At 35.6% G+C, this 14915-nt stretch overlaps 1 protein-coding gene across 1 annotated transcript; it reads left to right on the top strand.

The window, feature by feature from the left end:
* Positions 1 to 7365: 7365 nt before the first annotated feature.
* Positions 7366 to 14915, top strand: LOC127798370 (PHD finger-like domain-containing protein 5A). The gene is made up of 2 exons (XM_052331896.1): positions 7366 to 7535; positions 14286 to 14915. Exon 2 carries the CDS (start codon positions 14328 to 14330, stop codon positions 14658 to 14660), a length of 333 nt encoding a protein of 110 aa, XP_052187856.1. The 5' UTR covers positions 7366 to 7535; positions 14286 to 14327; the 3' UTR covers positions 14661 to 14915.

Below are 14915 nucleotides of genomic sequence, written 5' to 3'. Positions count from 1 at the left end.
TTGTGATTGACACCTTAAAATTTAAATCTATTCTCAGTTTTCATTGTTTTTTATTTGATTAGGTAACAATAAAAGAGACCTATTTTTTTAATTTTAATATAAAATATTGAAGGCGACAGGACATTTGAAATTGGGAGCTGGCTGGCTGGTTGGCTGTGGCTACAATCTGCTTTCGGCTCTCCCTATTGACTGAATTCATTACTTATCTTCTCTCTTTTTAGCTGATATGGTGTATCCAAACATCTTCTAAATAATCTTATAATTAAAAATAATAAAAACCTATTTATCTAATTCTGCTTACTAAAATTATAACTTATAATAATAATTATTCTTATTATCAATCCATTCTTTCTTTCTTTCTTTCTCGAGGTTGATGTTGCTGGCAATGTTGGCATGCACGCTCACGCTCATTCTCCCGCGTGATCTATTCATACTCTTTACTAACTATAACAACATATACTAGCTAAGTATATATTAATTAGTATGTGATTAAGCAGCGATAATTAAGACTTTATAATAATTATTAATTTATTTATTTATTTAAATTTTACAGACAATGCCTATTTGCCTGCCTCATATCTTCACGCTTATCAAATAATACTAACTAATATTATATTCCAAATGTTTCGAAATATTTTATTTGAGTCTACAACACACAAAATGAGAAAAAGTTTTCAATTTAATTAAGTTCTAATATTTAAGATTTATTACATTAATCAAAGAATCACACATGACTACTATCGCCCCCATATAAATAAAATAAATCATGTCATCATCGTGTGTATCCGCTTTTCATATAAACTCGAACTCTGAGTTACAACTCAAAAGTATTTACGTTTAATTAATATATTATTCGTCCTTAATGAGAACAGTCCACCAGTGAAAGAAAGTTGGGCTCCAACAAGGACAAGCACTAGGGTGGGTCATGCCTACGAAGGACTTTGCGTAATTGTTTACAATATTTTAATTAGGATTTACGGGCACATTTCTCGGAACAAGTAATATATCGTGGGTCGATAAGCAAATATTTTTTATAATTGACATTATCAACACTTTAACCCCTTTGAAGTAGAATAAATTATCAGCCGAGACGACAAATTAGCACCGCTTCACAAGCAAAAAAATAATAATATCATCAGTGTCGACGTTAAATTTCGATTGACTTAATTTCATTTTGAGGTGCAGTGAGTGAATTCAAAAATGTCAAGGGGAAGAAAATAAAAATAATAGCTATGAATGAACATCAAGAATTTTTACGTGGTTCAGTTAAAATGATACATACTCCACAACCGTACCTTAATTATTCTTTCAGAGTGACGGTCTTTGATTATTTTTCTCGCCCCCTTATGATATCTCTGACTCCCATTTATAATAAGGGGCCTTTATAATTTGGATAAGATATAGAAATATAAAAATGATATAATGGGGGACAAACAGTCCTTATCATCTACATAAAACTGAGAGTGGAATCCTTATTTCAAGGAGTATGATCCGTTTCAGATAAATTAAGTAGGCTCTGCTTCTGACTGTTTAGCAATTTTGTTACCTATGCAAGCTGGAGGTTTTTTAGACCAACGAACTGAACGGTCCAACGAACTAAGAGCTTTATTGAGAGCTCGTTAGGAGCTTTGTCGGAAGCTTGCAAGGAGCTCGTTTTATGAGCTTCAAATTTCGGGGGTGTATAAGCTTTTTTTGACGAAGTTGCCTAGACTTTCTAGACTCCGGGTGATTGGGGCGGCACATTGAACTAAATCTAGCTCATAAAAAATAGTGCGAAAAATACATATAACAATAAGTTTGTAAGCCAATATTTGAGTCGCCCTAAATCATAATATATATATATATATATATGCATATTTAAGTGGATGACCAATAAAGTTAAGGGATGTGACCGTTCATTTTCAAGTGTGTTTGTTGGAAAGGGAAGACAAGCACAGGGTGGGTGGGGGCACGCCAACTGCCTCACCCCAACTTGGTGATGGGTATGGCCCAAACCAAATGGAAACGCTAGTTTGAGTGCCTCATTGTTTGACTCCTCTTTTATTTTTAATAATAAAAAAAACTTATATATATATACGTAAATCTTAAATTTATATCATAATATGTTAATCACAACTTAATCTGTGGTTAATAAACAAAGACTTATATTAATTTACTAACCCCAATTGTTCTATTCCTATTCCCACGTTATATATGTTTCAATTGTTCCTTACTTGGCTTCACCTCCACCCACATTACACAATTCCATTCTTAGATTCACAGACACAATAATAGGATTCTATTGTGTGATGTGTGGATCCAGCTCAAGGACGGATATAAATGTGAGTTGCCTTGGACAGCTCACAAAAAAATTAAAATTCTAATGTAGAAATCTAGCTTAAATTTATTTCAGCCCAGCCCAGCCCTAGCCCACCCCTGACCCAGCCCTCCCCAAATTGCTGGATCCGCCCCTGATCGAGCTAATCACATAAAAATTTCTTTTGTTAATTTCATATTATATTTTTTTTTGAAGGAAAATTATTTAGAATTTTGTGTAATTTAATATATATTTTTTTATTTAAACAAGATTACCCTTATTAAAGCAGCCCATCATGATGGGGGGGCTTATGAACTATATATTAGGGGTCCGCTCCTCCAATTATGTTATACTGCGGAGCAACAGCCCTTAATTCATTCTCATTAATACGACATTTAAGGTGTCTTTTGGGTCTCGCTTTCATGTTTATTGTCGGCGGCCCACATTACAGATCATGGTGCAACCAGCACCAGGGAATGGAAACAAAGAACCATTACAGCTCAATAATCGTCATGACGCCACAAATCTTGCTTTCTAATTTAATTTGATTCGGACACAACACATCTTCAATCTCTGTGAATATAGTCAACACGCACCTCTGCTAATTAAATACTTCATTATTTTATGGATTTTTTTAATTTTATCATTAATTATTATAAAAGTAATGTTATTCATCTCTAATCGATATAAATAGCAGTAATGTGATAATTTATGTGAAATTATTTAATTAATATTATACATTTATTTAAATAATATAAAAAATAAAATATGTTGGACATCCTTTAATTTTTTCTAGACAAATACTTTTACATGGGATATTACATCACTATTATTTATCTTTACTGGAGATAAATAGCATTATTCTAACTCTATAATTAGATTAAAATCTTCTTAAATAATTATAAGAAAATATTATTATAAATTAATTAAAAATAAAAATACCAAATTTATTTTGAAGTAGAGGACATTATTGACACCAATTGAAAGGAAAAAACGAAGAAAAATAATCATCAATTTGGCATCAAATCATCAATTTGGCGTCACTTTCCTCAAGTTAAAGAGTAAGTTTGGCATTTTTATTTTTAATTGATTTGTAATAATAGCACTATTTGTAATTATTTGCAATTAATTGGGGGCATTGTAATTATTTTCCTTTTCTAGAATGTAAATCTAGTTTTTAGTTGAAAAATAATGTTAAAATGGGTGATTCTCACTCAACAATAAGATTATAAAATAATTAAATATCTCAAATTATAAATTTTGAGATGATTGAGTGAATTTTAATTAGCCTTATAATTATTCAATCTTTGAGTTTGATTAGAAATTTATGATGAGGAAAAAAGAAAAAAAAACTAGCCAACATATAAAAGTTTAAATGAAAGTATTATTTAAACACTCAATTATAATATTTTTAATAACAAACACTCATATATTTTATATATTATAAGAGTTAAATTAAAAGACCCTTCCTATCTCCTACACTACACCAGTCCCACTCTAAAAAATATTTCCAAGGTAACGATAGAAAATGCCGACGTACGTGTAAGGGCTAAGCTATGATTACGCTCAATAAACAATGATTAGATGGAACAAAGCAAGATGCTGATTTTGTCTGCTTTGGACTATGGCACGACCATGGACTAAGCACATGCACAACCATATATGGTCGTGTCTGTAACACATCAAATAATCCGTATCCATGCCATGCCATGCCATTTTTTAAATTAAAACGCCGGTGAGTGTGGTGTGGGGAAGGAAAGGAATGAAGGTTTTAATCACAGAAATGCCATGAATGAATGTTCTTTCTGTGTCACATGCACGAATATATACATTATGTATGTATATGGTGCATACAAAAAAGGAAAATACCAAATAAACTAGGCATGGCATTAGCATACTGGCGGGGCAGTGCCCTCTATTGAGCCCACTTGCATTGTTGTGGGCCATCCAAGCTGAAGCTTGCAAGTTTGCCTCTTGAACGGCTTTGTGTCGTGTTTGTCTTATTAATTATTATTTTGGATATTTTTAAAATTTAATATTTTTTTAAATTATATTCATTATGTCTATTGTTCTAGAACTATATAAATTTACTTCTCAACTTATATTTATATTACATATGATATTCTTTATTTTTTAATAAATGAAATTCCATGTATTTCTTAATATTTTTTTTTTAATTTAAGAGGAGGATAGTGTAATTTAGATAATATAGGGGGCATATCCTGTAATTTACTAAAATCTCAAAAGTGTTGAAGGTGGTCCATTCTAATTATTGTTATTGTATATGAAAAAATTTTCAAATACATATAAGCAGGATAGGAGATTGATTAAAGTCTAATGAGTATATTTTATTTTTAAATAATACGTATTTATATTTTATTTTTAATTATAAAATAATTTTATTATTTAATAAAATATTACAAAATATGATACATTATTATCAATCAATAAAATTATTTTGTAAGTAAAATAAAGATACAATAAATATACTTTGTTTAAAATTAAAATACATTTATTGTCCACTACTAATATAAGAATGTTAACATAATCATAATATTTTGACAAGTAATAATACTACAACTTTTTCTATTTTTGGTTTATGAGACAACAGATAAAAAAATATATTTATTGTTGTTTATTAAAATAATTTTTTGAGTGCATTATTATATTTTACTAATTAAAGTACCCTTTAGTAAAAATAACAATACTTAAAAGGTCATTTAAAATGAGATAATAATAACCTTTTTAAAATTATAAATAATTTAAAGACTAATGATATATAAAAAATGGAATATATATATAATGATAATTAATGAAAATAAAAAAGAAATACAAAATTCATAAATGGGCTGAGCAGCTAGTGGGCCCAGGTGATCCAACAGCAGTTGACGAGTGCGATTTTATTCGTCCGGTGAACATAATTCTCAGTACCTTAAGGGTCTCTTAACAGGGTGAACATAACTCTTAATATTTTGAGAGTTAAAAATATCGGATTCTTTTAATGAGGTGAACATAATCCCCAGTAACTTGAAAGTGTATACTTTCTAACTCTCAGTATATACTTTTAACCTTTTAAGGTATTAAGGGTTATGTTCACCCCGTTAAAGGGGCGAACAAAATCGCACTCACAGTTGACAGCGAGTTGTCGCGTTGGATCCTTTATCAGATGTCGTCTTTTACCGCTTGCCCCCTCTAGTAAACGCAAACGCACATCTCCTCCGCGCAATACTACAAAGGAAAGTAGGTGAGGTGAGTAGGCCCCGTCCTTGCCCATTTTTGTCATTTCGTTATTTTCCCATTTAGGGCTCTTATCCCAGGGAGGAAAAGGGCATATTGGCAGACGGGCAAGGGCAAGGCCCAGGTCCTTGAGGCTTCAGGCCCACTACTCTATTCCTTTGCTTGCCATGTTCCCTTCCAATCTGAGAAGTGGGTTCTAAAAGCAGATAGCATTGTGAGCGAGGGGAAAAAAATTATTATTATTATTATTATTATTATTATTATGAATATATACTATACATCTTAATAATACAATTACATATGTTAAAAATAAAGTATTAGAATACAATAAAGTATTACAAAATTTTTTGATTAAAATACTTATTTGGGAATAAAAAAATATTTTAATAATTATTTGATTTTAAGTAACAATTAATATGATATATAAATTCTTTTTAGTCTTGGGATGATTATCCTTGCACGCCTTAGCTACTTGTACCTTCAATTTCGACAGAGAAGGTAAATCACAAATGTAAGATTTTGCTTCACTGCGCATGACGAGAATTAAACTCACAACTTACCGATACGAAATCGATATATTCTTTGTCCGATCGCTCGACTTTTGTCTTAGGAACAATTCTCTTTAGTCTTGATATTGTTGCTTGATTGATAGGAAAATTAAGACGCGTTTGATTATAATAGTAGAATTTAGGTAAAAAGAAAATGAATTACAAGAAATTAAATTGTAGGGAAAATGAATTTTTGAAAATAGAAAATTTAAAGTTGTTTGATTAGTATAATTTTTTACCTAAAAAATAATGTTATTTTTTACCTAAAAAATAATATTATTTTTTATCTTTTGGTGTTCGATTGGTAATATTTTATATAGAATTTGATCATTTTCTTGGCATTTCATGTTTGATAGACATTATTTTTCATAAAATTCAATGGTGAAAATGTATTGAAAAATATTGAATCATGTACAGAAAAATTAAAATAATAACTTATTTCAAGTTACTTAAATTATTTTTTCAGATAAATGAAACCACAAAAAAAAAAATTCTAAACTTATTAATTTATACGTAATTTTTTATTTTTATATATTTGTATTTATCAATTATTAAAAATAAAAAATATTTTATTTTGCAATCCCTCCCTCGTTCCCTAGCCGCGGCCCACCCCCTACCCTTCTCCCTCTCTTACTTCCCTCATTGCTGACGCCCATCCCCTTGCCCTTCTTCTTCTCCGGCCTTCTTGCCTCCGTCACACGACTCGGATCGTCGCTGTCTTGCTTGCCTTTCTCGGTCGCTACTCGCTTGTCTCGCTCAGTCGCTACTCGCTTGCCTCGCTCAGTCGCTCTTACCTTTTGTCTAGATTCGTTGCTTGCTAGCGCTAACTCGGCCTTGACCTCGCTTTCTTCGGCATCCCCTTCAACCTCGATCATCACTCGTCTTCGCCGGCCCTCCTTTTGGTCTCTCGCTTGCTGCCTTTCTAGCTCTCTCGACTCTCTCGCTCGGTAAATTGGCTGTTTTAATTGCTAAGAAAATTTCAGCTCCTCCTCTCAAGGAATTTGATTTCCATGATTTGAAGAAAATTTAATCATGTGAGCATAAATGAGAAAATGAGTTTCTTAAGAAAATTTGCTGTCAAACACTGCCTAAATAAAAAATTAAGTAAAAAAAATATTTTCCTTGAAAAAAAATGGATATCAAACGGGCCTTAGTTTTAGTAAACAACTTCAATTTTCAAACTTTATATCGTAAAATTTGTTTACAAACACAAAAGTAATGTTTAAAGATAAATGATCTTTTAATTTTATATATAAACAAAATTAATTAAGTCGGTCCAAGCTGAAGGAGCTATAGACACGAGAAAAGGGAGGCGGTTACGCTTTCTTCTCTTTGCCAAAACTTTTTCTAGTCTCTTCCCGCCGGCGAAAACTCTATTGATTGGCCGCCTTCATCGCACGCTCTGTGCACATTTGGATCTTCGGGAAATCTGATTCCATATCTTCGCGCCGCAGGTTAGCTCTCTCTCTCTCTCTCTCTCTCTCGCACCCGGAAGAACATTGAGATCTGTACTTTTTCTAGGGTTTATGTTTCTGTTGTTCTTTCACAAAAGCCCATGAGTTGATTGTGAATTTTGATTACTAGATTACTAAGATTAGGTTTATGACATTTCACTGTGGGCAACTGGATTTTGGCATGGAAACAGAATTTGTAAATATAGGGTTTCAATGCGAGCCCGGAACCCCACTAATTTGTATGAATCTGTGTAATTTGACTGGAAGTGTAGCTAAGTAATGTTGTTCACTACTAGATTTGCGTGGTTACGTTTCTTCCTCGATAGATTTATTTGAACAATTGTTTCTAGACATAGTAATGTTTTATGGATAATATGACTGATTACTAGAACGTCCAGGACTTAAGAACTCGTTAACTCTTTTTTAAAAGGATTTGGCAAGGAACTGAAGAGTCAGTCTCACTTGTTTCTTTCTTCGTATATTTATTTGTCAAACACTACAAAAGGAATAGTTATGATTTCTAGAACATGTTTATGGTCGTAGTTGTTATTTTATTCAGTCCCCTTCGTCAACTCCCCGCACAAATGATCTTCCTGCAATTAACTATCTCGTAAATATTCATTTAAGGTTGTAGGGTTGAGAGGTTTAGGTTTGCCATTGTAGCCGACCCCAGCTGACGGGACAAAGGTTTGTGATTGTTGTTGTTGTGGGGTCATGCGGATTGGAAAATAGCCGGGCTAGTATTTGCTCGTTCGAGCTTGGCTCTTGGTTAGCTTCAGAACATGCTCTTGGTTGGATTCTGACGTGATTGGATTCAAAATATATTCCAGCTTGTTTATCTTTTGAGCCTATCTAAGATGAGATTTATTCATTCTGATCATATATCAAGCTCTAACAGCTTGAGTTGGTTGTATGTTCTAGCACGTGTTTGAACTTGATATTGTTTATATAACTAGATCACCCAAACCTCTGATGCCAGACTCAGCACACTGATATTATGCTGATGAGCCCTGCTCAATGACTAATACCACTAGTTGGCTTTTCAACCCCTAACAGTACAAACTTGTCTCTGGGTGATAGCCAAAGAGTTGTCATCTACATTAACTTATCCTTGTTATATATCCAATATTCCCCATAACTTATGGCATAGATGAATGCTGGCTGTCATCACATAATTTTGTCCCATTTTCACACTTTAGTTTCTGCTGGGTTGTTGAATGGTATATGCATCTATTGTGTTACGACCTTGGGGTAGATTAGACATTGGTGGGAATTCTTGTAACCAACTGTAACAACAAGAGGTTAAGTGGTTGTAGGAAGTTGGAGACAGGTGGTAGAATAGTTAGAACAACTGCAACTTCTTCAGCTGACAGTTAGCTATCTAACTGAAAAGTAGCCTTTAAGAAGGTTGTTGTAGAAGATTTAAAGCAGCTTTGGAAATAACGGAATCTCTATTCTCTTCCCTCTCAAATTCTTTCTTTCTCTCCGTTCTATCTCTCTCTCTCTCCCATTCTCTTCCCTCTCAACCTATCGGTTTTCTTTCCCAAATCTATTATTTTGTCGGTAATTCTTCTGGAGTTACCTAATTGTTTGACCCTTTATCTGAGGGTGTGACAATCTAGTATCAAAGACGGTGATTTTCGACAGTCTTAAGGCACGACTCGAAAGCAAGGGAAACAATTGGCGGACGGCAGCAACTCAAAGCAAGGAAGGCGGTCAAGACAAGGTTTCCGATTCGATCAAAGAATGGCTGAAGGGACCTGAATGAAGCAATTGGAATCAAGAATGGAGGTGTTGGAATTTGGCATGTCCCAAACCCAAGAAACTGTGATCTAGAGTTGGGAGGATATTGCAGCCACTAGGGAAAGTGCGCAAGAACTTGAGAAGAACAAGGAGACGATGGAACAATATGGTCAGAAGATCAACAACATGTTCGACATGCTAGTCGCACTACCCAAATTTCGTCTACCACCCCCAAGAATGAGTTATGACCAAATCTTGACCCGAGATGGCATTATTCCTAGACCTAATGAAGGGCTGGAAGCAAAGGATCAGCCTACTTTGGAGCACGACAATCAGGTTAAAGGAACTCCTTCCCAAACTACTATACATAGGCCTATGCCCCAATTGAAAATTTCAGTGTTTGAGGGTGTGAAGCCATGGTGGTGGATCTGTTGTTTTGAAAGATTTTTTCAATTCTATTATATTAATGAGGAGTAGAAGGTTACCTTGGCAGCAACCTATCTCAACGATATGGCTGACTCATGGTATCAAGGTTGGACACAAGTTAAGGGTGGTGAGTCTGGTTGGGCTGAATTTTCGGGGGAATTATGTGACCGGTTTGGAAAAAAAAGTATGGCAGATGTAGTCGAAGAATTTAACAAGTTAAGGCAAGAGGGTTCGGTGATAGAATACCAAATGCAGTTTGAGGAACCGAGAGCATTGATATGGACCTCTCAACCGAGCCTAACTGAACCATACCTTGTGTCCAATTTTATTAGTGGATTAAAAGATGAGTTGAGATCTATGGTTAAGATGATGATTGTCGTGAACCTAGGGTTTAGCCTAGGATTGGAATGACAATCGGAAGGAGCTGATGAATAGAATCAAGAACAGAATATTTGAGAGGAAGAAATGGACAGAAATGAGGAAGAATGTAGAGAGAAATAAAGAGAAAATGAGAGGGAGATTGTAGAGAAATTGTAGAGAGAGAATCAGATTTCATTCATTTAATTCAAGCATATTCATCTCCTCCTACAATAGGCATTTTTATAGGCATAGGTAGCTCTTTAACTAATTTCTAACAGCACTCATGTGCTCCTAACAAACAACCAAATATCTCCTAACAAACTAATATGAGTCTATTACAATATTACCCCTTTTATTATATCTCAATCCAATATTATCCTTCTAATCCTCCTAGGGACATGACAATGATGCCTATAATAGTGAAATAGATGGCTGAGAAGGCAATGTTACAAGAGCTTACTCTAGAATCAATCTTCAAAAAGCACGGAATGCTGCCGAGTAATAATCCTCCCACCAGTTAGCAGTTGGAAAGAAATCTCAAGGTTAAATCTAACCTCAATATAGTAAAAAATCCTATGTTAGAGTAGAAGAGGCAACTAGGATTGTGCTATAAATGCGGAGACAACTTCCATCCAGGCCACCAATGCAGAAGATTGCTACTAAACATGAAAGGACTAGATGAAAAAGAGGAAGAAGAACAAGAGGTTGTTTTTCATGAATAAACCAGTGAGTGCAAGGTGATCACCAGGGAGGAGTTGCAGAAACTATTATAAAAGGGAGCTTAGGAGTCATAGCCAGGGGCGTATCTATGTGTGAGCTGTCTTAGGCCTCCCACAACAAAATTTAAATTTATAAAGTAAAATTTTGAATTATTTATTAATAGCCCAGTTCAAATTAAGTCCAGCCCACCTCAATTTTTTTTAGCCAAGCCCAGCCCACCTGGCTGCAAACCCTTCTCCTTCCTCTCTCGACCTCGCTCTCGCTCGCCCTCGCTGCTCTCGTTCTCTGCCTCCTCTCTTTTGCTCGTCCACTCGTGCTTGCCCTCGCTCTTTGCCTCTCTCTTGCTCTCGCCCGACCCCTCTCGCTCTCGCTCGCCCTCGCTGCTCTCGTTCTCTGCCTCCTCTCTTTTGCTCGTCTACTCGCGCTTGCCCTCGCTCTTTGCCTCTCTCTTGCTCTCGCCCGACCCCTCTCGCTCTCGCTCGCCCTCGCTGCCTCTCGCCCTCAGCCGAGGGCTCTCTGCCTAACTACCTCTCTCTTGCTCTCGCTCGCCCTCGCCCTTGCCCCCACGCTCGCTAGGCCAGTCACCCCCGCTCTCGCTCGCTGCCTCTGATTCAGGTTTTCGTTTTACCCCCCAAACTTCTAGTCTCCAGATCTGCTTCATTCGAGCCCGGATCTATATTTTTGGTATGTTTTCTCTTCTTTGATTCTCTCGATTGACAGCTAAATCTAGATAGTTTTTCTATTTTTCGGCCATATTTTTTTTTACCTGTTTATGCTTGATTTGTTGTTGAAGTCTTGGCCTTTTTTCAGCAAGTTTTAATTTAGTGATTTTTCTAACTTTGTGTCTGCTTGCCTATTTGACTACAGCATTTAGTTAGGAATTGTCGTGGTTGGAAGTCTGGAATTTGTTATTGTGAATCTGTGATTGAATATTTGAATCGACCATACTTTTGCCTTCTCTTGTTTGAACTCTTGAAATACAATTGTTGTATTGGCCTTGCATTTGCCTCAAATCTTGAGTTAAATATTTTAATTGTTCGATTATTGAATTGTGCTATTTTTTGTTTGTGTATCTTAGAATTTAGATTATTGAATTGTGCTATTTTTTGTTTGTGTATCTTAGAATTTAGAATGGAACAACAATCTTCTGCGAAGAAAGGAAAAACATTGTTATTTTTTTTCTGAAAAAGAAATCATCATACTAGTGAAAGTACTTCAATTTATAATGTGCAAAATCAATCTAGTGAATTTACATAAATTCCTTCAAGCTTATCTCCTGAAATTTACATTAATTTGGATGAATTTTTTGTTTCAAAACCTCGTCGAGCACAAGTTTAATGAAAATTTGTTGTATTGACTTTTTGGTTACATAAGAATTTTATTATATTAAGTTTTTAAAATTTCAGCCCCCCCCAAAACCTGAATTTCTAGATCCGCCCTTGGTCATAGCTGCATTCTATACAGGCTGTTGAGTTTGAGAAAGGGCTGAGGCGGAGGAGGAACATTCAAAGGCTGTGAACGCAGCTACACTTCTACTACTCAAAAGGAAAAAGCAAAGGAGAAAGAAGGAGAGAAGGAGTCAGCAAGTATTGAAAGCAGGGATTGGTTGAACTGTAGCCCATCGCTGTAAATTCTTGGTGACAAGAATTTTTTCATCGGGAGTGGAATTGTTACGACCCAGGGGTAGATTAGACATTGGGGAATTCTTGTAACCAACTGTAACCACAAGAGGTTAAGTGGTTGTAGGCGGTCCGAGACAGGTGGTAGAATTAGTTAGAACAGCTACATCTCCTTCAACTGACATTTAGCTATCTAACTGAAAGGAGTTACCTTTAAGAAGGCTGTTGTAAAAGAGTTAAAGCAGCTTTGGACATAACAGAATCTCTATTCTCTTCCCTCTCGAATTCTCTCTCTCTCTCCGTTCTATCTCTCTCTCTCTCCCATTCTCTTCTCTCTCGATCTATTGGTGTTCTCTCCCAATTCTATTATTTTCCCAGTAATTCTTCCGGAATTACCTAATTGTCCGACCCTCTATCTGAGGGCGTGACATGTTGCTTGAGTTATCACCTGGTATAGCATGATCCTCAAACAGCTGTGTTCAAGCATGTTCTTGTTCATGTTTATTTTATTCAAAGTGAGGAATAATATTGCTATAAGTAATGTAATATTTTTTATATAAATACTTAAATGGTTGGGTTTAATAATGTGAGATTTTGGGAACTTGAAAGCCTCTGGTTGCCATGGAACATTAGTTATAGTTGGTGGTCCTTTTAGATGGAATCATGTCCGATGAAACAGAGGTGGGACTGTAGAATTTAGTCAAACATCTGAGCTTGTTCCATCTTGTTAATTTACCTATAAACTTCTGAAAACTGGATCAAGCTTAGTGTGCCCCATCTATTCCAATAGCCCATACAGGACTGCATGATTTCACATAGATCTAACAGTTTGAAGGGAAAAAACCTTAACTCATTTTCATATTCAACCCGCTAATGGTTTGTAATTTACCATTAGGTTCTACAAGTAGTTGATAGATCCAAGCTACCTTCCATAATGTACAAGTCTATTTATAGTTCATCTTTTGGTTGAACGTGTTTAATTTTTCTAGTCTTGATAGATCTTGCTTACAACATTGAAGCCTGGATTTTTTATGCTGCACAACTGCACTCAAAGATTGAAGAAAGCACGCGTGCATGGATTCATATTTTAGCATTAGTTCTTATTTTTATTAGACAGGTAGAGGATATGGCCAAAATGTGCTTGTCCTGTTATCGAACACTCAGAAGGCATCTGAGATCTGCTCACGGATTGGTTAATTTCCTGGTGGCACAATTGTCTTTATACAGCTTATCCAGAAAAATGAAATTACAATGGCGAAGCAAGGGTAAGATTGCTTACAAAAACAACTCTCCCGACTCCCAGAAAGCAGGGAGCCTTGTGCATTGACATCTTTAATCGGATGACAAAAAAAATAAAGACCACATTTGCTTTAATCTCTAAATAAGTGTTAGTAGGGGCTATCCTCATTCTTTCATTCAGTCAATCTGAGAAGCAAGAGAGAAGTAGGTGAGAGACAATCCAATAATATTCAGTCCCAAGGATCTTCACACCAATCTACAGACTACAATGCTCTAGGTTCTGCTGCAGTCTTGCTGCTTGTTTCTGGATACTTGTAACGTGGTTCTAGCTTGCTCAAGTGATAGATACACCCCACCGATGTGTATACACTTGTTTCCCTAGTGTTGAAGAATTGTCTTATTCTAGAAAAGAAGTTTAAAATAATGTGATAAATTTGGTTTAATATCTGACACATACAGAAATACTTAGTAACGGCAAGTTTTGATGTCTGACATGGTACACAACTTGAGGCACATTTTGAAAATGTCTCTGCTTCTTGGGCACGATCACATTTCTTGTCCTTTGAATTGTTGGTGGCCTGTTGTTGGTAGTTTTTTTTTTTCCCGGGACAGTGTTTAACCCTGTGAGTGTTACTTGATGCAGCTTTACTACTAGCGAGTCTGGGATCTAAGAGTCACAGCAAGAATGGCCAAGCATCATCCTGATCTAATTATGTGCAGGAAGCAGCCAGGTATTGCCATTGGACGGTTATGTGAGAAATGTGATGGGAAGTGCGTAATTTGTGACTCCTATGTACGACCATGCACGCTGGTGCGAGTATGTGATGAATGCAACTACGGGTCCTTTCAGGGTCGCTGTGTTATCTGCGGAGGCGTGGGAATTTCTGATGCCTACTATTGCAAAGAGTGTACACAGCAGGAGAAAGATAGGGATGGTTGTCCAAAAATTGTCAATTTGGGTAGTGCCAAGACAGACCTGTTCTATGAACGGAAAAAATATGGTTTTAAGAAAAGATGATATCATTGAACTCTCCTTCTAGGGTTTTGGACAAATACGACAGTATTGAGGCATCTGTCTTTCTAGATTGTTTTGTCATTGCGTATTAATGTACCTTTCATTGAAGAGAACATTTCAAATTATGGGAGAACACTGCGGGCCGCCTTAGATTATTTGTTTCTGCGGATGTTATGGGTATTTTCTCCCGGGGATGTAGAAGAGATTCTCTGAAACTCTTTATCCGAATGACTAAATGTTGATGAATTTGTGTTTGTA

The sequence above is a fragment of the Diospyros lotus genome, chromosome 3 (genome assembly GCF_014633365.1).
Source record: "Diospyros lotus cultivar Yz01 chromosome 3, ASM1463336v1, whole genome shotgun sequence".
NCBI lineage: Eukaryota > Viridiplantae > Streptophyta > Magnoliopsida > Ericales > Ebenaceae > Diospyros > Diospyros lotus.
This window is presented reverse-complemented; position numbering and strand designations above follow the sequence as displayed.

Bases quoted from the DNA above. Each gene is read 5' to 3' on its own strand.
- LOC127798370 (XM_052331896.1), top strand. From the start codon at position 14,328: ATGGCCAAGCATCATCCTGATCTAATTATGTGCAGGAAGCAGCCAGGT.